At 40.9% G+C, this 25,000-nt stretch overlaps 2 protein-coding genes across 5 annotated transcripts; both read left to right on the top strand.

The window, feature by feature from the left end:
• Positions 1–382: 382 nt before the first annotated feature.
• LOC121301962 (RUN domain-containing protein 3A-like) lies at positions 383–9,157 on the top strand. The gene is made up of 6 exons (XM_041231707.1): positions 383–463; positions 3,443–3,608; positions 3,789–3,946; positions 4,196–4,315; positions 4,603–4,703; positions 6,195–9,157. Exons 1-6 carry the CDS (start codon positions 405–407, stop codon positions 6,335–6,337), a joined length of 747 nt encoding a protein of 248 aa, XP_041087641.1. The 5' UTR covers positions 383–404; the 3' UTR covers positions 6,338–9,157.
• Positions 9,158–10,611: 1,454 nt separating this feature from the next.
• On the top strand, positions 10,612–22,846 carry LOC121301959 (glycoprotein-N-acetylgalactosamine 3-beta-galactosyltransferase 1-like). 4 transcript variants are annotated; one of them, XM_041231700.1, is made up of 6 exons: positions 10,612–10,913; positions 16,400–16,531; positions 17,548–17,659; positions 18,105–18,301; positions 19,863–20,509; positions 21,454–22,846. In XM_041231700.1, the coding sequence occupies exons 3-6, from the start codon at positions 17,655–17,657 to the stop codon at positions 21,598–21,600; spliced, it is 996 nt and encodes a 331-aa protein (XP_041087634.1). In that variant the 5' UTR covers positions 10,612–10,913; positions 16,400–16,531; positions 17,548–17,654; the 3' UTR covers positions 21,601–22,846. The 4 variants fall into 4 exon arrangements, with proteins under 4 accessions (XP_041087634.1, XP_041087636.1, XP_041087637.1 ...); XM_041231702.1 differs by lacking the exon at positions 16,400–16,531; XM_041231703.1 differs by lacking the exons at positions 16,400–16,531; positions 17,548–17,659 and having other exon boundaries at positions 10,614–10,913.
• Positions 22,847–25,000: the final 2,154 nt, after the last annotated feature.

Below are 25,000 nucleotides of genomic sequence, written 5' to 3'. Positions count from 1 at the left end.
ACTGGTCAGGCATCTGCTGAGTCAAGATAGAAACTTTCCATGCCAGACCCTTACCTCCAGGATTCAATGGCATGGTAACATCCATTGCTTAAGTTTAAGAGACATCTGGCTTAGCAGCAAATGGAGGACATTCAAATTGAGCTTTAATTCCATCTGGGTAGAAAAACAATGAGTCGATCAGGCAAGAATGTGTACTTGTATGCCTTAGTTAGCTGTCCCTTAAAGCTTCGTCCACCTATATTTAAACCTGGTTGGGTTAGATGTATATAACTCATGGTTAGCAGGTAATATTTTATGAGTCCTTCATTAGGATTTACATAATTTTGTTCATGAACCCTAACCTTAACCCTAACCCTAACCCTTCCTCTCCTTCTCTCTCCAGTTTTTGCCTGAAGGGTGAGGTAATGGATGGAAAGACGCTGGCAGTGATTGACTACACCCCCTACCTGAAGTTTACCCAGAGGTGAGCAGGACTGAGCGCAAGGTGGTGGTAGTTAAAGCCATAGACTAAATGGCAATGTTTGTCACAGCACTGTAATTTGGTGGGTAGAGTCACCCCTTTTAAAAAAGTCTTACTAAGGTGTTGCAAAGCATATTAAAAGCACTGTAAGCTCAGCCCAGTGTCAGTCGGGTGCAAAGGGTGGGGAAATGTATAAAGATAATGAATTGAACATCAAAACCTCTATGGAAATGTACTATGGTAAACATGAAAAGGATCTCAATCCTGCCACTGTTTAAATCATTAAAAAACAACATCTCTAACTGTGTGCGTGAGTCTCTTTAAGTGGATTGTAGCCAAGGCTACGATTTTGGCATGGTTGTTTAGTACATTTAATGGGTGTGGTGGGGCAAAAAACCAAGAATTCACATAAAGATCACCAAATAATGTAGGTTTAGTTACATCAACATACACAAGAGCTTTAAATAGTAACAGCAAAACCAATAATATTCTTTTGACTACTGCTGGTTTAAAATCCAGCATGCTTAGCAATTGTTATTTTCTTTTGTTATTATTTTACCTTCTCTCCACACCCTTTCTTAGATTATATATATATATATATATATATATATATATATATATATATATATATATATATATATATATATATATATATATATATATATATATATATATATACACAATTGTATTACTAATTAATTATTCACTTGAATCCCAGCACGTGAACTAATCTGTGCTTTCCCCGTGCTCACATATTAATACACATTTTATCTGCACATGAAGTCATTGTGCAATCCTCATGCCCAAATACAACTGTATATTTTAAAACATTCTTGCTCCACAGCCCCATTATATCCCATGCACCAATGTATGTACACCAACAATAACACAACATACAACATTAAACAAAAAGTATGCACAGGGACAGGGCATCCCGCCACTATACACCACAAGCAATTTTGTATATAGCAGAAAATCACTTTCTGCTTAAGGCTGCATTTGGTAGTGCTTCCAGGTTGTGTGTGTTTCCATGTAGTTTTCTTTCAGCCAGAGAAATTCTCCTTCCAAATGCAAATAACCATATTCAAATATGGGAGGGTGTATTTAAATGTTTCTCATTTTCCAATTTACTGATATTGCTCTACTTTCTTAAACTGGGTTTCCATGAACTTTAGGCTGTGTTGAAGCACTGCAAGAGCATCCTGTCTCCTTTGGCACAAAAAAAATGTAATAAAAAAACGACGGGAAAGAAAACAAAAAAACAGGATGAAAGGCGCTACTCAGCTAGTGTAGCTATGGTTGGTCAGAGAACCTTGCCATGGTTACTTCCAGCAGATCTCAGATAATAAAAGATTACTTCTACTATACAGCCTTTCCGTATAGTAGAAAGTTGCACGAGATTACGTCACAAACGACATTTTCATTGCTGAAGTCTCATAAGCATAAGGTACGGCTGCCGGACATGTTTTTGGTAAATTGTACAGCTTTTTAGCGCGAGAAGGAGATTTACCCACAGTTTTAGACGCACACTTTCTATAATGTGTAAATTATGAGGGCAGAGAGAGAGTAACGACTTTCTAAGCTGCATGGAAACTTGGCCAATGATGGAAGGGAATGATAAGCCTCAATGGTCTCTTGTTTAGCTAAGCTATTTAATACAGGCTTATTCTGTAATGTGTCCATTTTTAGACATGTTTAAAGGGCTACTACTTTTTCAAACTTGGCTTTTTGTACAAACCGGTAAATTTTGCACATAACTTTCTACAGCACATGTGGCAAAGAAAAACCCATTTTCCACCCCAATAACAATGCGTTCTAGAGTGCTGGGCTGAACAGCTACTGTATTTTGGATTGTTATTGTTTCGTTAATCTAAGTGTGTATTAATATTGAATTCAAATGCTCAGTTTGAACACATTTCCATGAAAAGACACAAAGTGAAACTGGCAGAAACTTATCTGCTCAGTTCAAAATGGTTCTGATTTATTTTCACATTTTCTTACTCGGATAATGGATAATTGTGACAAAGTGGTTTGCAGTGCTCAGGTGTAGAGGTGATACAGTGCTCAGTAATAACAATCCTACAACAGTTCAATTATGAAAAACACAGCTTTATTTGCTTAAATAATAATAATGGCTATACACAGCCATGTGTAAAGCCAGTCAATCCACGGGGCTCAGTCCCAAAATAATAACAGTAATCGCACGAGCAAGACACACACAAACACGGTCTCAAGTCCAGAGTGAGTGCTCTTAGTGAAAGTGGTGAATTACAAGTTTAAACGTGCACAATAGTGAGGTGTAGTCCGGGTTTGTTTGCTGGCTGTTTAGCTGCAGCTCCCGGAGTTTAGCCTTCTATAAATGACAAACGTGACAGTTTAATGGAGAGGTGAAACAAAATACGAAAACTCCCGGTTTCATTTTACAACACAGTAATCCTTTCCGGGTCCTTTCACTACCACAACAAAGAAACAGACTGCTTCACCACAGCCCCTGATATACCTTCAGTCACGCCCCCTTCGGTAGCGAGTGCAATCACGTCTCCTCCAATCCATGACTGACACATCGCCTACCAAATTAAGGCGATGGCTTCTGGTATTGTGACTCCGCCCCCTTTCTGGATGGCCGACTTCCGACTGACCCTGGAATGAACTGCCAAACCATCCAGTCCGGGGCATACTGTTCCTGTTGTACTGCGCCCTCACAGGACGGGAGGGAGATTGTTGACTAGGATTCACTTGCTCTCTGTCACAATAATATATAAAAATATGTGTGTAAAACATTCACCAAATGAAGGGCATATATTTAGATTAATAAAAACACATTTAGATTTAAAAAACATATTTAGATTATAAAAATATATATATGCAGATTGTAAAAAACATATGGAGAGCACAGTATGTTACATGTACTAACACATGAAATCAGGCCAGTTTTATAACCAATCCGCTTATAATTTACATAATTTCTTTCCGTATGGGCAGCTATGACTACCTGAGTGACGATGAGGACAGGCAGAGTGTGGACAGCAGTACCAGTGACGAGAGCGTCTCAGAGCACCCCTACCTCCCCCTGGTCCCCGACGACGAGAGCTGGACCAACAAGTGCCGTAAGATGGAGCAGAAGTTCAAGATCGTCTACGCACAGAAGGTGAGGCTCAGCCAGCACTGGGACAGGAAGCTGTCATAGTGATTTCAGAGAACAGGAAGCTGGTATAGTGATGTCATGGAACAGGAAGCTGTCATAGTGATGTGAGGGAACAGGAAGCTGGTATAGTGATGTCCCCTCACTCTCCTCTCCCCTTCCTTCCTTCCCTCCCTCTGTGTGTAGGGGTACCTGGAGGAGCTGGTCAGGCTGCGGGAGTCCCAGCTCAAGAACCTGGAGGTCGAGAACAAGCGTCTGCAGCTGCGTCTGGAGGAGATGAAGGTGCAGAATCAGAAAGAGAAGAAAGAGATGGAGGGCATTGTGCTGGAACTGCAGGAGCAGCTGTGAGTGTGTCATTCCCCCCTGTCCTCCCGCAGCAAAGAGCAGCCCCAGCTGGCTTGGCGCTCAGGCAACTGGGCAGGGTGAGCTGGGGACGTGCCTTCTAGTTGACCTGTTTGACTATTTATATGTATCAGCTGTTAAAAAAATAAACGATATGCTTGCAGTACAAATTTATAATTTAGCGGATAGAAGTAATGTACATGACATTACGTCATACAAATTGTATTATTCATTTTACCCCCCGGGATCAGGACTGGTCTGATTCCCTGTGACTCCAGTCATTTGTCTAAAGAGAGGACGATCCCCCAAGTGAACCAGTGGACAGGTCTGGGGGCCTTCAATAATGAAGAGGACATCAAGCTTTACAGAAGGTACAGCCTGTGAGAATATCCACCATCAGCCCGTGCAATTCCTTACATATACCTCATTGTTGTGTTTTATGTTTGAGCAACGCTCACAATGTCACAATAATTCACCCACCTTTAAGAGTAAGGGATTTGGTTTGAGCGGACTTTGGTTCTTAGCTTTGTGACAGTGGAAACAAAGCTTTAGAGTAGTCTTAGTTTGGCCTTTAGTTTGAAACGCTGCGTGAAAACACATGTTGACAGCACTTTCCCCCTTCCTCTCCTCCCTGTCTCCCCCTCTCCCCTCTCAATAGGAGTTACCACAGCGCAGAGCAGCTCTCCACAGAGATCAGTCTGGACTCGGACTCCCAGAAGACGGAGGGGAAGCAGAATGGACAGTCCTGGTGCAACGCAGGTCAGGAGCGGATTGCTAACAGCTCACCCTGCTGCTGCTGACAGGGATGCTGGGGGCAGGCACAGACACTGAATGAACCGAGAAAGCAGTAGAAGCTGGTGTACTTGAATTATTGTTTTATATTTTGTTTGATGATGGTATTATCTGCTGTCAGAACATACTGGTGCTTTAGTCTTAAACAAGGTGCCACCATTAATACTTTATATATATATATATATATATATATATATATATATATATATAATTTTTTTTTTTTTTTTTTTTTTTTTTTTTTTTTTTAAGTGAGTGAGTCTTACAGAATTTCTTTTGTTTGAATGGGCCAAACTGTGGATTAATTCTATCCTCTGATAAAACCAGGAGTTTCACTCAAAAGATGTTAAAACTGAAATTAAAAGGACCATTTGGGTTGAATTGTACTCCGAGGGCTCCCCTGGTAAAGGCATGGCTGCGTTGGGTGCAGGGTGAGTGGGGAGTCAGGGGAGCACTGGTTCCTGGCTGACCCAAGTGGCAGGACTTCGCTGGTGATTTCAAAGGGAGCGTTGCACTACAGCGGACCCGGTGAGCTGAAAGTCTGTCCTTTGTCCTCCAAGGACTGCTAGCTCAAAAGCCACTATTTAGATCCAGTTTTTTGCCTGTGGGTACATTTGTGTTTTCATAAAGACATTTTTCTCTCTTGTCATAAAATAATAAAATGTTTCTAAATATTTTTAAAAACCACAATAAAGTGTATTGACACAAAGGCAGAGATTAAAGTACAGCAGCCTCTGGCTAAGAGAACACCCCTCAGGAAGCAAGCAAAGTGTTTTTATAGCCGAAGTGTTCGCTAAGACACAATATGAATCAATACATAAATAAAATACATATGTATTCCTTGTCATGATACATGTTTATCAGCATATGAGATGAACTGAATAAGTAAAAGAAAAGCAATAGATTTAATTTTAATAAACTATAATGGTAAACTAACGTTAATAAGCTGTAATAATAAAGTAACAGACAAACTAATGTTAATAAAATTAATGCAAAACAACACGGTCATAAAGCTTAAATCCCTGTGGATTATGAAATTAGCTGGTGGGTGTGTTTCGGGCTATCAGAAAGGTAGAGGCAAAAATAATATGATTACTTAGGGTTAGCTTAACGTTAATAAACTAACTCTGAAACTAAATTAACAGCATCCCTACACACGTTACAAAATGCAGCAGCACTATTCAAGACATGCACATTGTGCAGCTCACTCGAACGGGAAACACCAAACTGCTCAGCAACGTGTGTCTCATTCAGGTTTTTTTCATGGGCTCAAACAATTTCAAACTTTGCGTAGCAAGATAGCGACGCATTTTGCCGTCTGTTTACATGCCATTTTACTGTACTGCACTACTGTATTAGATCGTTCTGCTGCTACGTCAGTTATGCAGTACTGCCGTCAGACTTCCAGGACCATTAAAACAGGTGACTGTAACTGTGTGTGTCTGTGTGTCCTTCTTTCAGGCAAAGACTATACCCCGTCGATGCTAGGTCTGTGCGGCTCTCTGGCTTCTCTCCCCAGCTGTAAGTCTCTGCCCAGCCTGAAGTCCAGCGAGTGCCTGGTCCCTGTCAGCACTGAAGCCAGTCCTGCCCTCTCCCCCAGCTAAGGGCAAGGCTTCTGCCTGCATCACCGGCCTGCACCTGGCTCAACTCAGACATTCCTATCAAGACCGCTGCTCTCTCTGCTCCTGTGCTCTCGGGCTGTTTCAGTCCTGATGACAGAGCTTCGACACGCCAGGATCCATACTGTTAGTGTCTGGAGCCTTCGTCTGTCCATCTGTTTGTCTGTCTGTTAGGGATTTGTTATGGCTAAAATAATTTGCCCTTTAACTTATTTATTTATTTATTTATTTTATTTAAATTTTGACTTTGAATGAGATTCTGACATAGCAAACAGTACCCTCTGGTGGACAAATGTTATAACATTTACTGCACACCACTTCTATCTATCTATCTGTCTATCTATCTATCTGTGGGGAATATTCAATCAAAAACAAATTGAAAAACACTGGTGAGGTCCATAACATTGAAACAGATTTAAAGGTTAAAGAACAGACCATAAAGTTGCAAAGAGCCTTGCTGATTTAAAAAAATAAAATCAATATTGCAACAGTCTTGTACTGTGTATGGAATAAATGTTAACTACTATGAGGAGGTCAATTTAATGGGATGATTGTTGTACAGTATTTGTATTTATTTTATTTTTTTATTTTAGAGTGACCAATTTTTATTTATTTTCCCCCAATTTGGAAGGTCCAGCGATTCCCCACACAGCACAGACACACTCTCACAAGCCTAAAATCAGAGTCGCTTTTACACTTAGCAATCCAGAGCAGAGGTGGGCGGGGCTATCGATCCCAGAGAACAGAGATCAGCCCTGCTTTTTATCCACTCTGAATGTGCTCAGTGTCTGACCAGTAGGGGTCGCTGTTGCCCGATGAGGAGAAAGAATCTCTGCCGGTTTCCTCTTTGGAGACCCCAGCAAGTTCGGCCAGTTTGCACAGCCCAGACGCGAACTGGTATGTGTGTTTGGAAGCTGCCTGTATACTTTGCTACTGCCCTGTTCTCTGCAAATATTCAGTCTCATTTTCCAGAGTGTATCTGTGTAAAAGTTGAATATTAACACAGCAACTTGTTTTTGCTAAAGCAGTGGCACAATCTCTTGTCTCTGGAAATGTGATTGAATAATGCCACAGAACTGGAATATAGCGCTGTAATAAAGCTGTACTTTCTGATTGAATTTCCCCCCCGATCTATCAGTCTCTGTGTGTATACCTCCACAATGTGGATATATACTTTTAAATGTACAAGTGGCAGTATGAGACTTGGAATGTTTCTAGGTGATCAAAATCCATTGCTAGTAGCAGCTTACAATTTTCTCAGATTTTAGGTGGCATTGGAATTGTATTTTCTCCTCTTTGAGTGTTCTTATCTGAAGCCCCCAGCTCCCAGGTGAGTGCAGGTTTGTGTCCTTGGCATTGGTGCTGGTGCTACCAAGGTTTGTGGAGACAGAAGAAAATCAACCCTGCTGGCCGGGAACCAGTTGAGCTGAAGTGGACACCTGCAGGGCTGGCCTTTGTCCTCCAGAGGCTGCTAGCGTGTCTAAAGAGCTGTATACACCACGCTGCCAATCTCTTAGAAATATACCTGGAGCTGCACTTCAAGCAGCAGCGCTGGATCCTGGTTACCTTCTCCAGGGACATTGCTCTGAGGCTAGTCCACTTGTTTAGGATTATCCCAAGATTGAAACCTTAAAACAGCTTGTTCTGTAAACAGCTGTGCTCGGTGGGTGCAGTTTGCTGAGCTGCCATCCAAAAAGGTGAATTTTGAACCTGAGTAACCATGCGGTTTCCCAGACAGATAGATGTATGCTATTAGATACACTGGTTACTGCTAGTGGGACTCCTAGACTCCAAGAACTAATGCGTGTCCACACAGTGCCGTCATGTGGGACAGAATGCCTTTGCCATCGCATGAGTGCACCTCAACAGGTGCTTCTAGTGGCAGCGCAGCATATATCACTTCATACACAGTACAGACATATTTAAAGGGGTGCTAACTCCAGTCTTCTTTTTTCCATTTAATTTTAGCATTAGTCCACTCAGTATTTTTCTTTACTTGCTGTGCTGTGAATCAATATCGCTTGCATGGTCTAGCCTCACTCCTGTGGTACAAGCTTCACTCTGACTATGGGTGTGATCTGCAACCAAGGAAGTAAGAAGGCAACATCACGACAATATTAAAATCCATGGTGTTGTACTTTTAATTAAAGAACAAAAAGATCTTACAATAGTGGGGTCATGTTGGGATTTTAAAAGGTTGATTGTCACTTCTTTAAAGGTTCTGTTCTGGTAAACACAAAGAAATTCAATGTAAATTAAGTTCTGAATGTTTTTGGTGATGTTTTAGAATTAGACGAAGTAAATGCACCTGTATGAAAATGTAAAGTAATTCAAACATTTCAAGTTACAATAACATTGAAGCTGAATAACTTTGATTTGGTTCCTCTAAAATCAGAAATTCTGAAGAAGAACCGCTAAGAAACTAAGGCAAGCAGACACACACTGTGGCTAGTTCAGCAGTGTGCATCTAGTTCTCAATTTTCAATTCCAAGATAACATTTATAAGTACACTGATGTGGGCATTTTTTTTTTTTTTTAGTTGATCTAGTTTCTCAGAAGTTTTGCTTCTAAAACCATTCCAGACAAACCAAAGTTATAATGTAGGCTTGCATTTCCCAATGGCCATACAAAATAACACCCCAGCGCAGTTCTCATAATAAAAAATGCTAGAGAGCATTTACAGTAGAATATAAGAAGTAGCACAAATAAAACTGCTTTGGGCTTTCTACAATTGTAAAAGAAACATCTTTTTTTTTTTTTTTTTTTTTGTATTTACTCATGCACTGGATCGTCTCACCCATACATGCCTTCATTTGAATTCTATATGCAACAGGTGTGCAAAACATGACATGATCTCCCTTTAAAAAGTGTTCTTGTGTTCCTTTTTAAAGCTGTGTTCATTACCCCCTTAAATGAACATGATTATCACTCTTTGATATCAGAGAGCTGGCTAGTAGTCTAACCTAGAAGGGTTTGTAATGGATAAAATACAAAGAAAGCATCATTAACCTGAAGAAAATCCTATAGCCATATGAAGGGTGCAGTACACATCATACTCAACATGCAACAAAACGTGAACTTATTATAGAGTCAGAACTCCCCCCTCTGCTTCAGCACAGCTGGAATCAGAGTCCCTTGGAAGGCAAGACTTCAGCCGTTGATTAGGGTATTGTGCACTATACTCATTAAGTGTTCTCCTTTTGCGGTGGTGTTTAGATCCGCCGCTGTTTGGATCATTACACCTTATGCAAGCTGATATAACAGACAGAATCTCAACAGACGAACTTTACCAGTCATATATTCATCAGCCACCAGGGGGCGCTATTACTGTGCCATGGATGAAGAAATGGGGGATGATGAGTTCTGTGATTGCAACTACTTATGAACTTTTTTTAACAGACTTAGGACAGAGGGTAACAGACACGTCTTCACATAGAGTGGTGAAGGAATGCAATGGATACCAAGAGTTATCAAGGTTTGACAAGCACTGATGGACAGAATGGGCTCCTCTCTCTCTCTTTAAATGTGTAGCACTCAAAGCTGGCGCTAGATGGCGCTTTAATACAGACCTCGATCTTGCCTGGGTTCGGTGGTAAGTCTGTGGCAGACAGCTAAACAGATGAGGAGCTCATGAACGCCAGTCAATTCCCCTTAAGAAAAAACAAATATTGATTAGTTGCAATCAGAACCATTCTTTTTTTGGACCAGCTGCGCAAGGATAATGTGTTTGTCCTGGGGTTTAATGTAAAAGTAACAGAATCGTGGATATTTACGTTACAAGGGTGGGATAAAGACAACACAGGCCAACACTGCCAGCAGCGTGAAGGGGGTCTGACAGTTTCAATCGTTCTCACAAATGGCAGCTGTGACGGCACAGTGGATTTGTATTACTCGTGCGTAAATAAAGACATTCCGCCTTAACTGAGACCTTACTATGCCTCCTTAAAAAAAACACAGCAGTTGCAGTAAATGGGTCGTTGGCACCCACCTGCAAATTGCTAACGTGTTGCACGTGTTCTTTCTTAAGCCAGAGAACTCAGGGAGCCCAACTGACGTCATCAGCCTGCACACGCCCCTCAAATAACACGGCAACACATCTTTCCAGAACCACGATAGTAACTATAGCGATACCCTGTCGTTGCATGTCATTGTTGCATTTGTTTAAAAAATAAATACATACATATATATATATATATATATATATATATATATAATATATATATATATATATATATATATATATATATATATATATTGGCAACCATAGGTGATGGTGACAGTTTCTCGTTGGGTCTGGAACAGTCACATGACCCACCCACACCCACAGAGGAGAAAGTTCGTGTCGTGTGTTGGAAGTTGGGAGGGGGGCTGTGCTTGATAATTTAGTACCAGGATGATCTTTGGCTTCACCAATTTGCAAAACGATTTGCAGCCTGATTAATGATGATCGGTTCAAAGCTGCATTTCTTTTTCCGCGGAAGCTTTGCCCTGACTTACCGCCACGGCTGAAGCGGAATTGCACAGTCATTATTGCTTTTACAAAAGACTCGTTCGAGCTCAGGTAAGGGAACCGGTTTTTCTGTGGGGTTCGTGTAGCTGTACGAATATGAAAAACAAGTGAACATGTCAATTTCGATATGTATCAGTCATTCTCTGAAAAATGCAGCCGTTTTAGTCGTTTAAAATGTGGATATATCCACACCTCACTCCAGCGGGCGTCTCTCACACTGGCAGAGAAGTCAGATCAGCTCCGTGCGTGGCTTTAGAGCCTAGTTATAGGAGACTGAATGGTGGTATTAATGAGTGCCACACGTCAAACGTGGCATATCGTCTATTAAGCTTGCCCGGCTATGCCCAAATGAGTTTGGGCCTTTTCTAATGTAATTTTTTTTTCACGGTTCAGCAAATGCGTGACAAACCGAAGACCAACAAATTGGGTTCTCTAAAATTGTAAACATTTGAGATTCTGTGGGAGCGCTTTTAACGGGAAAATAAACTCGCCTTACCTTAAATATAGTACGACAAATAATTTGAATAATGTGTTGTCTTTCTTTGACTATGTATCTGTTTTGCGCTTTTTTGTTCTACATTTTTAACTTGTGTTTTTTTTTTTTTCTTTCTTTTAAATGGTAAATGACCGTGCTTATTTGGCACTCTGCGATTCACAAAAAAGTTCCCAAAAAAAGTAACCTTTTCACTTGTTAATGCATGTGTTTTTGTTTTTCGCTGTTATACATTATTTTTTTTTAATTCAACTGTTCATTTTTAGCCATTTTGTCTTCCACAACAGTACTCACACGCTTTGTCACCGTCATAACTGTTGCATGAAACCCGAGTGTGATAATCCAGCGCCTCTGCGTAGCTAGGAATGACATTTGGGTGCTCCAACTTCGGGTGGATGGGCAAGTACCAAAGGTCTGACTTCACAGGAAATAATTTACATTATCAGCATGATTTTAAGTCAATTAAAACAAAGTAGCCAAGACTGGAAATGTGTGGTGCTTTGCTTCACTCGGCATTTTTTGCAGGTTATAACAGTAGTTGCACGAATACACTACAAATACAGAACACACTGTATACATACAAACTGCAGAGACGAACACACTGTGCACAATAACTGCAAAAACCATTTGACAAAAAAGCGCAAACGGACACTAAAAAAATCACCAATCAAAAAGCTGTATTGTAATCTCTTGGCTATACTTTAATATGTTGTTATCCCTGTAACTCGCATTGCATAAGGGCATCTGTCAAGCAAAAAATAAAAATCAGGCCAAGCGCCTGCTTCCTTCAAACCAAAACTAAAATCTTAACTGTGCTGAGAATACCTCGTTTCCAGCTAAATATGGCTTATTTTGTTATCACTGCATTTTCTCGGGTACAGCTATAAAGATACTGTGGCTGAAAAAATGTAACAAGCAGACAGAAATATATTTAAAACAACCTTGAGTGACACATTGAGGAACATGTTTAAGTTTTGTAAACCTTTTAAAATTATGTTGACATGCTAATGAAAAGGAACGTGCAATTTCCAGATTTTGCTGCCTTTAAAATAAATATTATACAGGGGAGAAAAGTTAACAGCAAACGTTAAATGACAAAACCCACATTTTTGCATTTCTTTACATTTCTAATACTAGGTAGAAATAATTGACGTTTTAAAATCGCAGATACATTTTTTTTATTCAAGAAAACATAATAAACATATATACAATTACAGGCAGATAGGCAAAGTTAATAGCAAAATTTATGACAATTACATATGTAAGAAATAGTAATACTACAGCAGAAGGAAAATCAAAAAAAAAAAAAAAAAAAAACCCTAGGGGTGTAAATTAAAAATCTTAATATTTTATTGTACTCAGACTTTTTTACTTTGTTTGTTTTAAAGAATCTAAATAATATTTAAATTATTCTAAGAAAACACTGCATTTGGAAGTAGAATTTGAAAACTTAGATTTGTGTGTATGAAACTTGGCAAGCAGTATTCTGCCAGCTGTCTTAATCCTGTTCCCTCGAGCCCTACTACTAAGGTAAACACTTAAAAGTGTGTACATATTTATTTTGACGCGTTGACTGCCACACTACTAAACTTTGTTTAAAAATGCACATTCAAATAAACGTCTTGGACTTTTCAACAGACTTTCAACAGATCCGCGCCAACTGCCTCACAAGCTGTCAGTCAAACATGGCTTCGTGACTTATTTTAGATGGTACAGCTGAATTACAATTTGATAGTTTTGGTTGTTTAATTTAACAATTACTGCTTTGAAACTTCATGTTGTATTTTTTTTTTTGTGTAATTAATTGCATTTGTATTCAAACATAAACCAAAACTATCCAAAATTGTAATCCGGCCGTACCACCTTAAATAAATCATGACCGTAGACAAGTAGGTCATGACCAAGCCATTGTCTCCATCACAAAATGATAGACGGTCATGACCTGTGAAGCTTCCCAAGTTCCTGATCGATTGACATTGCCTCAGCATGAAGTTACTGTTGGGTCAGACACCACAGAACCAAGGGGCCTGTTTGAGCAACTGAAAACTATTACAATGAAAACGCTGCAGCAGAAACATCTGAAGAAGCCTTGAATGAAATCAGAGTTTCAAAGGAGATCTCTCACTGTTTGGCTTTGTCAAACATCACTTCTGAACAAGATCCATTAGTGTGGTAGGAACATTGTGATGCAGAAATGCCATTTTTAGCTAATTTAGTGATGAAATTGCTCTGCATCCCAACTAGAAGTGTACCCTCTGAAAGGGTTTTTAGCTCTTCTGGTCATATTCTGACACATTTTTCAGTCAAGCCTTAGACCAAAAAAGTTAAATATGTAGGTTTTCTTGCACAGAAAAATATAAAATCCACAAATAGAGCAAAAGCAAGTGGTATCATGTAATATGACCTCTGGCTCGATAATTAATTGCAGCATTGCATAGTAAAGTTTTTGTTTATTTTAGCATGTTTTGAAAATATAAACATGCAATTTATTCAAGTTAGTTAACTTTGCAGTAAAAGAGAGGTTTCAGTTTTATGAAAGACCAAAATACTTCTCTTTTCTGAATGTTGCTAATTTGGAATTCTGTTTTATTAATAGAAAATAAATTCTCATGGTGTACAACAAAGTACCTGTTATTAAGCACAGATTTGTGTTTTATTTGCTATTAGTTTGTTTTACACTTTTCTTTGAAAAAATGGCTTAACTCGGTGATATTGTGATAACCGCGGTATTATTTGCTACAGTTATTATACGGTGGCAGGGCTCGCAAAAAACAAATGGCTACTAAGCAGACTGAAGAGTCTGAAGGCGATCGAGAAAAACTACAAAGACACTGATACTCGTAGGGAAAATCTTGCCAGCAGCTGCAGCCAAGATACCAAACCAGAAGATGCATTCAAAGCAAAAGGAATAGTGCAAGAGGTGAAGACAGAGAAGTTTACTTCCTGTTTGACTACAGCAGCATTCTACCAAATGTAGCACAAATCTCCAGTGCGTCAACATTAACATCACAAGGGCTAATCATTTGGTAAAGAGCACAACATCAGACCTGCTTTTGCTGAGTATGGCACCCGGAGATTATCAGAAATCCCTTGCTGGCAGTCTTACAGAGGGTAAATATCTATTGTTGTTAAATACTAGAGGTTGGCACAGGTAGTAAATCCGGAAGTAGTAATGAAAAAATAATATGCATATTGAAGTGCATGGTATATATTTAAATAGTAGGGTACATATACATTTAGTCCCTTCAGATCTGTGGGATTTTTAGTACTGAAATAACATTTTGGTTTACATAGTTATTAATGTTAAATGCGCTTCATGCTGCAGAAGTGTTTGCGTGTTTGCGACATCTAGTGGCCATATCCCGCTGCTGCTGTTTCTAAACATGGCATACAAGCCCAGAAGCAGCACATGTAATTTCTTTACAAAAGCAGGAGAAAAAGCAATATGCAGTTACTTATTTTGCCTATGATATTTTATTTTACTGCATTGTATTTATTTGTTTCAAGTGTTATTTATTTTATTAAATTTATAGTGATTTGTGTTTTAGTTGATCAGAGTGAGATGATCAAAGTGTCCAGCTCGCCAAGGATAAATGACTGCACAGACGAGTCTCTGAGAATGCGCCTGACAATAAAGCAGATTGTGCGCCATGGAAGTCAGACTTCACTAAAATAATTGATAACACAGTGAAGTACGTGGATGAGAGATTGCGGGGCTTCTCCCAAAGGCCCCTGTCTAGCTTCAGCGTGTTTGACACATCTCTGCTGCCACGTGACCGAGAGAAGTTGGCTACCTATGGCTATGACGAGATAGTTGAACTTGTAAAGCACTTTGAAAAAGTCCTGACCAAAGGAAGAGTTTGACATAATCCCACAAGAATAAACTGATCTCAAAATCTGGTTGGCTGCTCATAGAGGACAGAAGCTTCATCACTTGTACACAGATTTGTTGCAGGACAACCCTACCCACCTCGCTCACATTGTGGTTCTAGTGAATTTACTCCTTACACTCAGCCCTTCAACAGCCACCTGTGTGAGAGGATTTTCCTCCATGAACAGAGGGAAAACCTATCATACCTCTGAAAGCAGAGACGTTAGATGTCTTGATATTGCTGTCCACAAATGGTTGTGATATTAACAGCTTCTCTCCAGACAAAGTTGTTAAATATTGGTTCTTCTCAGGCAAAGGGAGCAGGCATGTGACACACAAAACTCCAGTTCGGGGTCACAAAACTAGGGTTGACAGCCAGAGTGAAGATGAGTCTTGTGGATAAGGCTCAGCCATTAACATCAGGATGTGATGAATCACCAGCTCATTCTGTATCTAGTTAAGATTTCTCATAGAATGACAGCATGGCTTGATTATAAGCGCACAGCACAAAGCTATGATGATTTTAAAAGGTATTGACAATGTCGACCCAAGGGACTTTTTCGGACCAGGGGTCACAAATGGAGATTAGACAAAAGGGGTATTCTGAACAGAAAATAGGAGGCTCTTTTTTATATACAGAATCGTGAGGGTCTGGAATCAACTCCCCAGTCATGTTGTTGAAGCTGACACCCTGGGATCCTTCAAGAAGCTGCTTGATGAGATTATGGGATCAATAAGCTACTAACAACCAAACGAGCAAGATGGGCCGAATGGCCTCCTCTCATTTGTAAACGTTCTTATGTTCTTAAGATCACTGTAGTGTGTATTGTGTTGATGAGATTGTGGTGCTTTTTCAGACTGTTTTAATATGCGTTTTAGAAGCTTTGTGCAGAATTCAGAAACTGTCACTTGAGACACAATTATTTATGGAAATACTATAGAATTTTCATGTTTTAAATAAGTAAGTCATTTGGTTTAAGTCTTTTTACAAATCATAGTCCATATGGTCAATTATGGGCAACTTGAAATTGTTTACAATGGCCAGCCCAAAATTTTCCGAGCCCTGCGTTGAAATTTTATATCGTCCCACCCATAATAGTGTGTGAGAGTGATCTTCATTGATATTGCATGGATGTATAATTGTTGGATTGTTTATTGTTGCGTATGGTCTAGGTCTCTCGTTGTATTGGTGCTACACTTTTGAGATGTACCTGTGCTGGCTGCATGAGGTGAAATAACTAAATAAACATTATAACCCTGAACATGCCCACGCTCAGTGCTCCAGCTTTACTCATTAGTTATATGGTAAGTAGTAATTTTTTTTTTATTAAGAAAACCGCTTTCTCTTCTTTACAGGTACATTTGGTTAAAGTTGATTCCCCCCCTGCTATTACTTTTGAAATAATGTGCACCTTATCTAGCAAATATATATTTCTGACAACATAGCGACACATGCAAATTTGGCCTTGACATCACAAATTTGCAGTGGATGGAAAAACATATTTTTGTTACTATTTTTGCAATTTTACTGAGTAACTTGTAAACTCGCTCGATATATGGATGTAAAGCACACTATAGATAAATTACAACTGTACTGGCAGAATACAATAGCCTTGATTTACAATGGTCTGTACTGTATAGTGAGATATTTGATTTATTTAAATATTAATGTTATAATTTATTACATGTGGTATAACTACTGTTTGGAACTTTCTGGCTGGGATGGGGGGGGAATTATCACAAAGCACAAACAACTTTCCCAAATCGCTGTCAGCCATGATGTGAATAGAAACCTGGACAGGAGGTTAGTAAACTGTGAGGGAGACAGATTACCAAGTTAAGGTGGGAAGCTCTGATTGAGTTGACCCGGAATGACCCAGTGGCAAAATGTGGTTAGTTTTTACAAGCAATATAGAGATGGATTTGAGTAGATTTAACAGATTAAAAAACATGCAAAATCATGCTCTGAATCCTTTTTGTTTTATGTTGACACTTACTGTTTTGAAACTTGCCTCTCCCTGTAAGCGCTCTGAGGGATTACTAAGCTGCTGTCCTGCAGCATCCATTACACAGCTCGGGTTATCAGTTAGACAGGTTTCCCCAAGCCAGTTACAAGGTATTCCTGCTTCAGTTACATGTACTGGTCAGGCAAACACTTCCCATGCTGGATCCTCCATAGGGTTCAGGAGCTTGGTAAGATGCTGTCTATTTGACTGTATGTTATGACTCTGTGTCTTGGTGTATTTTGCAGGATGCTCTGTTTTGAAGATGCTGTCTATTTGACTGTATGTTATGACTCTGTGTCTTGGTGTATTTTGCAGGATGCTCTGTTTTGAAGATGCTGTCTCTTTGACTGTTATCAATCGATCAATCTTTATTTTATATAACGCCTTTCAGAGTGGACCACCATCACAAAGCGCTCTACAAGATGCAGTAAATACAAGAAAATCCATAATACTTCAAATACAGAGAAATGTATAATACATGATACAGTAAAAAAACAATGCATAATACATTAAATACAGTGGAAAGTACATAATATAATACATGAAATAGTACATTAAATACAGTGGAGAGTACATAATACATGATCGTAGCATAATAAATGAGTACATTAAATAAATACAGTGGAAAGTGCATAATACATGATAGAAACCGAATATGCAAAATAGTAGCTAATAGCAGATATCAGGTTTTGAAAGCAAGAGAGAACAGGTGCGTCTTGAGAGTTGATTTAATGCGAGCGACGGTGGGAGCATCACGCACCAAAGCTGGGAGAGAGTTCCAAAGAGTCGGAGCCGTGAAGCTAAAAGAGCGTTGTCCAAGTGTGGTGCACTTTTGCTTGGGTTATGACTGTTTGTGTCTCTGTATTTTGCAGGCTGCATTGTTTGAAGATGCTGTCTCGGTCAATGGTGTCCATGTTCATGTTTGCCTGCGGGGGTGTGATGGGGTGCTTGCTGTTTTATTATGCTGTTGGCAAGGTGAGGCTGCAGATGGCACAGCCGAGGAAGCTGTACTCTTCCAGACACCAACACAACCTTCAGTATCACCAGTCATTGAGAAACACCACTGCAGGTACCTGCTGCTACTGTGAGGCGCTTTGCAAAAACTGAGGACCTTTGTGTGCCGATCCTGTCTGTCACATTGCATGGTGAACACAACAATCTTCACCAAGCTTTGTCTTGCACTCCTAGCCTGCTTTCCACATCTCTGATTGCATTTGGCTATAAGGCGCTAAACTCTCATACAAATATTCACTCTTTCATGTTCTTTGCACTAATATTCAAACTGCTGAAAAATATTTACAGTTATACTTATTATAAATGATATCTCGTGTAGCGGTTTTGAATTATCCCTTCTAGGTACTGTGTCAGTAATGTGGCAGCGCATGGAAGGCAATAATGTCAATTTTAGCTAATGTCAACGTTAGTCTAGCTGATAATATGCCCTTCTTATCTAGAGCCTTTCCTATACCAATGTAGTTGAAACTTGACTAGGCAAACTGGCTTTCATTTTAAAGGAATACTGTATTGAGTATCTACCCCTACTTACTCATATTTTTTTTTTATTTACATTTTGAAATCCAAATACATAGAAGCAGGGTTTAAGTGCATCAGCCCAGACTGTTAAACAAGCACCATTCCTCATTGTTTAAACACAGGGATTGGCTCTTCTTGCACCCTTCCAAAACTGTGAACAAACTGACAGGACAAGCAAGTTTTGTACCTTAAAAAAATGTGTGTCAGAATTTGGAGGTATATGAAGTCACACTAATATATTTTACATGAAGAGAGAAGCTTTTCCATCGGTTTGGACATTCTTTAAGATAAATAATTATAGAATCAGATTCTGTACTGTGTTAGATGTAGGTCATAGTTAGGGGTGTAAGGATACAACACATACCGTAATTGATACTTGAGAGTGAACGCAGAATGTATTAACGCTAAGATGTACAGTGTGCAAGCAAAAGCAAGCTTCCAGTTAATTGGCTTTCCCGTCTGACAGTCCTTGCTAGTAAACAGAGACATTGAAGCATGTATTCTGTGTCTCTGACAGTTTCCTAAAAAAACATTTCCAAAATAGTCATCGGTTTACAAATGGCCATATTACATTTAGGAGCGCTATGGAGACGGTAATGTGTTGTACTACGGTAGCTGTTATTGAGCAGCGTTATAATGAAGTGATAATAAAGTTGTCTGACAGAATGAATCGTTACACCCCTAGTTATGGGGAGATACGTCTTCATGTTACTGAGGGCCATAGTTGTTTATTTCGAGTCCTGGAGGGGAGTGAATGTCACTGACATGCTTGTTAGAAATCAAGGAACACCTTTGAGTCGATCAAGGATTAGAATGGAGAGTTCTTAGAGTTTCACAAGCATCTAGAACCCTGTTTTGAAGCAGACGAACAGTCAAAGGAAAATTTTCTGGATGGAGTCTGTGTAACTCGCGCTCTTGTTTCAGTGGTCCAAAGAGGCAGTAAACTTCATCCACAGAACCGAAACTGCAGATCCTGGATTCGCTTTCTTTTTGTCTTCATTGGATTCATGTCAAATTTCCACAGGAATAAAAAAAACAATCAGATTCATTCTCTCTCTCTCTCTCTCTCTCTCTCTCTCTCTCTCTCTCTCTCTCAGACCCCTCTGATTCCGGAGTGCGAATCCTCTGCTGGGTGATGACCTCGCCGCAGTCCCTCCAATCCAAGGCGCTGCACGTCCAGACCACCTGGGGGCGCCGCTGCGACAAGCTCCTCTTCATGAGCTCTGTGTCCGACCCCTCGTTCCCTGCCCTGGGCCTGAACACCTCGGAGGGGCGCAGCCAGCTCTACCGCAAGACCATGGCTGCCTTCACCCTGCTGCATGACCGCTACCTGCAGCACGCAGACTGGTTCCTCAAGGCTGACGATGACAGCTACGTGGTGATTGAGAACCTGCGGCGGCTGCTGTCCAGTCGAAACCCCCGGTACCCGGTATACCTGGGCCGGCGCTTCAGCCCCTATCTCAAGCAGGGCTACATGAGCGGAGGGGCGGGTTACGTGCTGAGCAGGGAGGCCCTGCAGCGCTATGTAGGGGCCCTCCGGGACGGCACCTGCACCCACACCTCCTCTGTGGAGGACCTGGCTCTGGGGAGGTGTCTGGAGAAGGTGGGGGTCCCAGCAGGAGACTCCCGAGACCAGCTGCACAGGGAGAGCTTCCACCCCTTCCTCCCAGACCATCTGCTCATCCCGGGCTCCCTGCCGGCCAGCCACTGGTACTGGAGTTACAACTACTACAACACTCCCAACGTGAGTTCTCTTTTTGGTTGCCTCCTCCAACTCGGTGGCTTGCGTCATTTTTTATGTTGCTGGAAAAACCCTGAAGCAAGCTTTAAAATGGTACTAATGTCATGTGTCTTGGTCAGTGGTTTTCAACCCAGCCACACTTTTTTGAAAGTACATTTTAAAAGCAACATTAAGAAATTATGCACATAACTAACCTTGAATAGACGTGTGTGTTTTGATACGGTACTTGGGGTTGGTTTGATTGAACTCTACCCTGCCCTGACAAGCCACAGCTCTTTTTAGAGCGTTTTACAGCACTGGGGGAAATCGCCTTGGATTGCATCAGTCTATCCATGGTTATCAAACTAAGTAGTGGATCCTTGGCGCTGTAAAATTTTCTAATAGAATCCAGAAGAGGCTTTTGCCGTTGAGGTAAAGGTAGATCAACCCCTTAGTCCTCATAATGAAGTTTCATGTGCGCAGTTTTGGACACAGAAAGCCTAAATCTACAGTCTTACCTATCATGACTGAAATCCACAGGAAGATGTGAATTGTATTTATCTAATTTCCTTGAGTTATTGGCACAAAAGTGTGCACAGTCCTGTATCTCCCTGCACCTGGCCTTTTTCTCTCTACTGGTTGCTAGGCAGCAGATCAAAGGTCCTTTTATTTGTATTTCCCTAGAGCTGGCTAATCAGTCACTAGCTGGATTCAGATCAGTTAAAACAACAGCTGTAGTGTTAAAACCGGGTTCTGCATAGTAGCACCCAGTGTTTAGAGCTAAGGGGCTAGGAGGGAGGCAGTGTGGCTTGGTGTTTAGAGCTAAGGGGCTGATCTTGGTTTGAGCCAGGGGACTGGGAGGGAGGAAGTGTGGCCTAGTGTTTTGAGCTGAGGGACTGGGAGACAACAGGGCCTAGTGGTTAGATCTCAGGACTGGTGTGTAATGAAAGCTCTTGTTCTTTGTGCAGGGGCCGAACTGTTGCTCCGACCTCTCCATCTCCTTCCACTATGTGGACCCCGTCTATATGCACATGCTGGAGTATTTCACCTACCACCTCCGAGCTGTCGGCTACCAGCACAGAGACAACACTGACTTCTCAGTGCCAGCTCACTGACACAGCTTGGAGCCAAGGTGCTTGAATGAGGGCACAAGAAGCTAGTACTACAATGCACTCCAGTACTTCTCAGAGGACTGTATCACAACAATATCAGGGTCTGTTATATACAATGTTTATATTTTGATTCATGCATTGTATTGGAGAAAAAGCCTTGTAAACACTTTACTGTAAATGCTATAAGATATTAGCATGTCTCCCTGGTTTGAAGACAGTGCAAAGGCACATTTTCAGACGGCAATAAAATATTTTGAACAATATATGTAGCAGGCTTAGTGTCCTGTAGCCCCATCTAATGGGAGTACTTTGTAATTACAGCAGTCATTGTTTGACCAGATAAGCCATTGAATTTCTTTGACGTGCTCCATAATAAATATATAAATGTTTAACTGCACCTAATTTATTTTTTTAACGCTTATTTATCATCGCACTGCATTTCAGATTCACCCCTTAGAAAGGTTAACCACAGTATATTTGCATAATAGTTTTGCATGTGTCATGTTACAGTTTTTGTCTTTGTTCAACCATGATTTGTAGCATGGCTTACCATGATTCTGTGTGCAGGTGGACCTTGACAGACAGTGTTGGCGTGCACCCGAGCGTGTGTGCGAGGAGCTGCAGGCCCTGGCTTGTGGTATTCACAGATCTGAATGCCACAGCACAACAACTTAGCTCCGTGCTGCAACACTTTCCACCACGCTGGCCAGAAAATAGGTCAAAATAACCTCCTGAGCCCTCTCTTCAGTACAGGCTGAGGGAAATTGTAGTGTAACAAGAGGAAAGCGTGGTCAGTCAGACTGCAGTTTGTTTCATCTAGAATTGATTATTGCAATGCAATATTTTTTCGTTTGCAGCTCATTCAGAACACTGCTGCTAGAACCCTGACTAAAACCAGACAATGTGAGCATGTTAAGCCTGTTTTGGTGTCTTTGCAGTGGCTCCCTGTGCCGTTTCAGAATTGATTATTGACTGCACTCTTAGATCACAGGATGTTTGGCTGCTGGTTATTCCAGGGAGAATAAAAATGATACCGGAGGAGGGGCCTTTTCTTGTAACGCTCCCAGATAATGAAATGCTCTGCTGCCGTCTGTCGGGAAAGCTGAGACCTGTTTTTAAATCAAAATGAAAGTATTTTTACACTTTTTGTTTTTATATTAGTTTGCCTATTTTACAATCAAATTTTATAATTGTACATTTAGCACCATGTTTAGCTCTTTAATTTCTGTCTATTAAAATTAGTATTAGACTCGTGTGTGTATGTGAAGTGCTCTGGGATCCTTATGGTGAAAGGCATTATAGAAATGTAACCTGTTGCTGATATGTTAATGCACACTGAAAACATGAGGAATGTAGACAGTTAGTCACAGCATAACAGGACAGCGGAATACATGTTAGATAAATACTACAGGACACGTCCCCTTTGACAGTTCAGTTACATCCTTCAATTTTCAACAGTGGGAACTTTCTCCTATAAATACACTTAGCACAGCCTGCTGACGAAGCAAACCATAAAAAGGTTTATTTTGTTACAGTATGCTATTCCAGAAAACACGTCTATATGTACAAGGCTTGTTGACGTTCCAGTCTGTAAAGGGTTGTGTTGCCAGCCTCCCGCCGCCTTGCGCCAAGCAAGAAAAAATTTTCCTGCTGGAACCCACAGCCAGCAGGAAGTCGCAATTGTGCAGCTGCTGCTTAGGAAGAAAATTTAGAAAGGTGGTTCCCCTTTTTCAGTCTGTTTAAGGGGTTTTAGTTTTTCAACAGGGTTTAAAACCCTATAGGCTATTGCTATCAGTTCCACTGAAGATGTAATTCATATTAACTGCATCCGACCTGCATAAGGGCCATTTCAACTTTGCAACATACAGCTTATACAAGAGGCTGAACTGCATGCTTAGTTTTGTAGTTACACTACACCAGAATATTAGAAGGATAGCTGCACCATCAAACGATCTTCAATGGCAATGGTTCTGAGCTTTAGAGCCAATCCACAAGGGCCGATAGAATGAGAAGAGACTGTTTGAAATTCCCGATTGAAATGATGCTGCCCCACTGCAGCCCACTTCCTGATCAGGAGGACTGCCAATGGACCACGCCACCCCCACCCCTTGGCAGTACGTCCAACCGGCCTCACAACCACAGACTACGTGTAACCACGCTAGCCCAGGACCTCCACATCCGGCTTCTTCGCCAGCAGGATCATCTGAGCCACTCGGACAGCTGATGAAACTGAGTTTGCACAACATAAGCATTTCTGCACAAACTGTCAGAATCCGTCTCAGGGAGGCTCATCGGCATGCTCGTAGTCCTCTCCAGGGTCTTGACCTGACTGCAGTTTGGCTCACCTTCAATGGCCACTGGAACGCTGGAGAAGTGTACTTTCACGGCTGAATCCCAGTTTCAACTGTACCGGGCAGATGGCAGACAGCGTGTATGGCATCATGTGGGCAAGGGGTTTGCTGATGTCAACGTTGTGAACAGAGTGCCCCATGGTGGCGGTGGGATTATGGTATGGGCAGGCATAAGCTACGGACAACGAATACAATTGCATTTCATCGATGGCAATTTGAATGCACAGAGATACCGTGACGAGATCCTGAGGCCCATTGTCGTGCCATTCATCCGCCGCCATCACCTCTTGTTTCAGCATGATAATGCACGGCCCCATGTCGCAAGGATCTGTACACAATTCCTGGAAGCTGAACATGTCCCAGTTCTTCCATGGCCTGCATACTCACCAGACATGTCACCCACTGAGCATGTTTTGGATGCTCTGGATCGACGTGTACGACAGTGTGTTCCAGTTCCCACCAATATCCAGCAACTTCGCACAGCCATTGAAGAGGAGGGGGACAACATTCCACAGGCCACAATCAACAGCCTGATCAACTAAATGTGAAGGAGATGTGTCGAGCTGCATGAGGCAAATGGTGGTCACACCAGATACTGACTGGTTTTCAGATCCACGCCCCTACCCTTTTTTATTTAAGGTATCTGTGACCAACAGATGAATGTCTATTCCCGGTCATGTGAAATCTATAGATTAGGGCCTAATGAATGTATTTCAATTGACTGATTTCCTTATATGAACTGTAACTCAGTAAAATCTTCGAAATTGCTGCATGTTGCGTTTATATTTTTCTTCAGTGTAGATCAGTATAAGATTAAAAGGAACTTCTGTAAAGGTTTAACCCTTAAAAATTGGTACAGGCGTGATCCAAACGAATATGTTCTTGCTCAGACAAACTGTTCTCATTTTCTGTTTCGGTCCTCACATCCTGCAGATCTTTTTAAAAGTCTAAAGTGCTCTTGTGGAACTCGACACAGCTCTGAAATCATGCCTCACACCCATGTACACCATAAATGCATCAGTAAGAAACCCCACATAGCACAAGTTATTTTC

The sequence above is a fragment of the Polyodon spathula genome, chromosome 28 (genome assembly GCF_017654505.1).
Source record: "Polyodon spathula isolate WHYD16114869_AA chromosome 28, ASM1765450v1, whole genome shotgun sequence".
Lineage (NCBI taxonomy): Eukaryota > Metazoa > Chordata > Actinopteri > Acipenseriformes > Polyodontidae > Polyodon > Polyodon spathula.
Note: the sequence above shows the minus strand (reverse complement) of the source record. Positions and strands in the feature narration are given on the sequence as shown.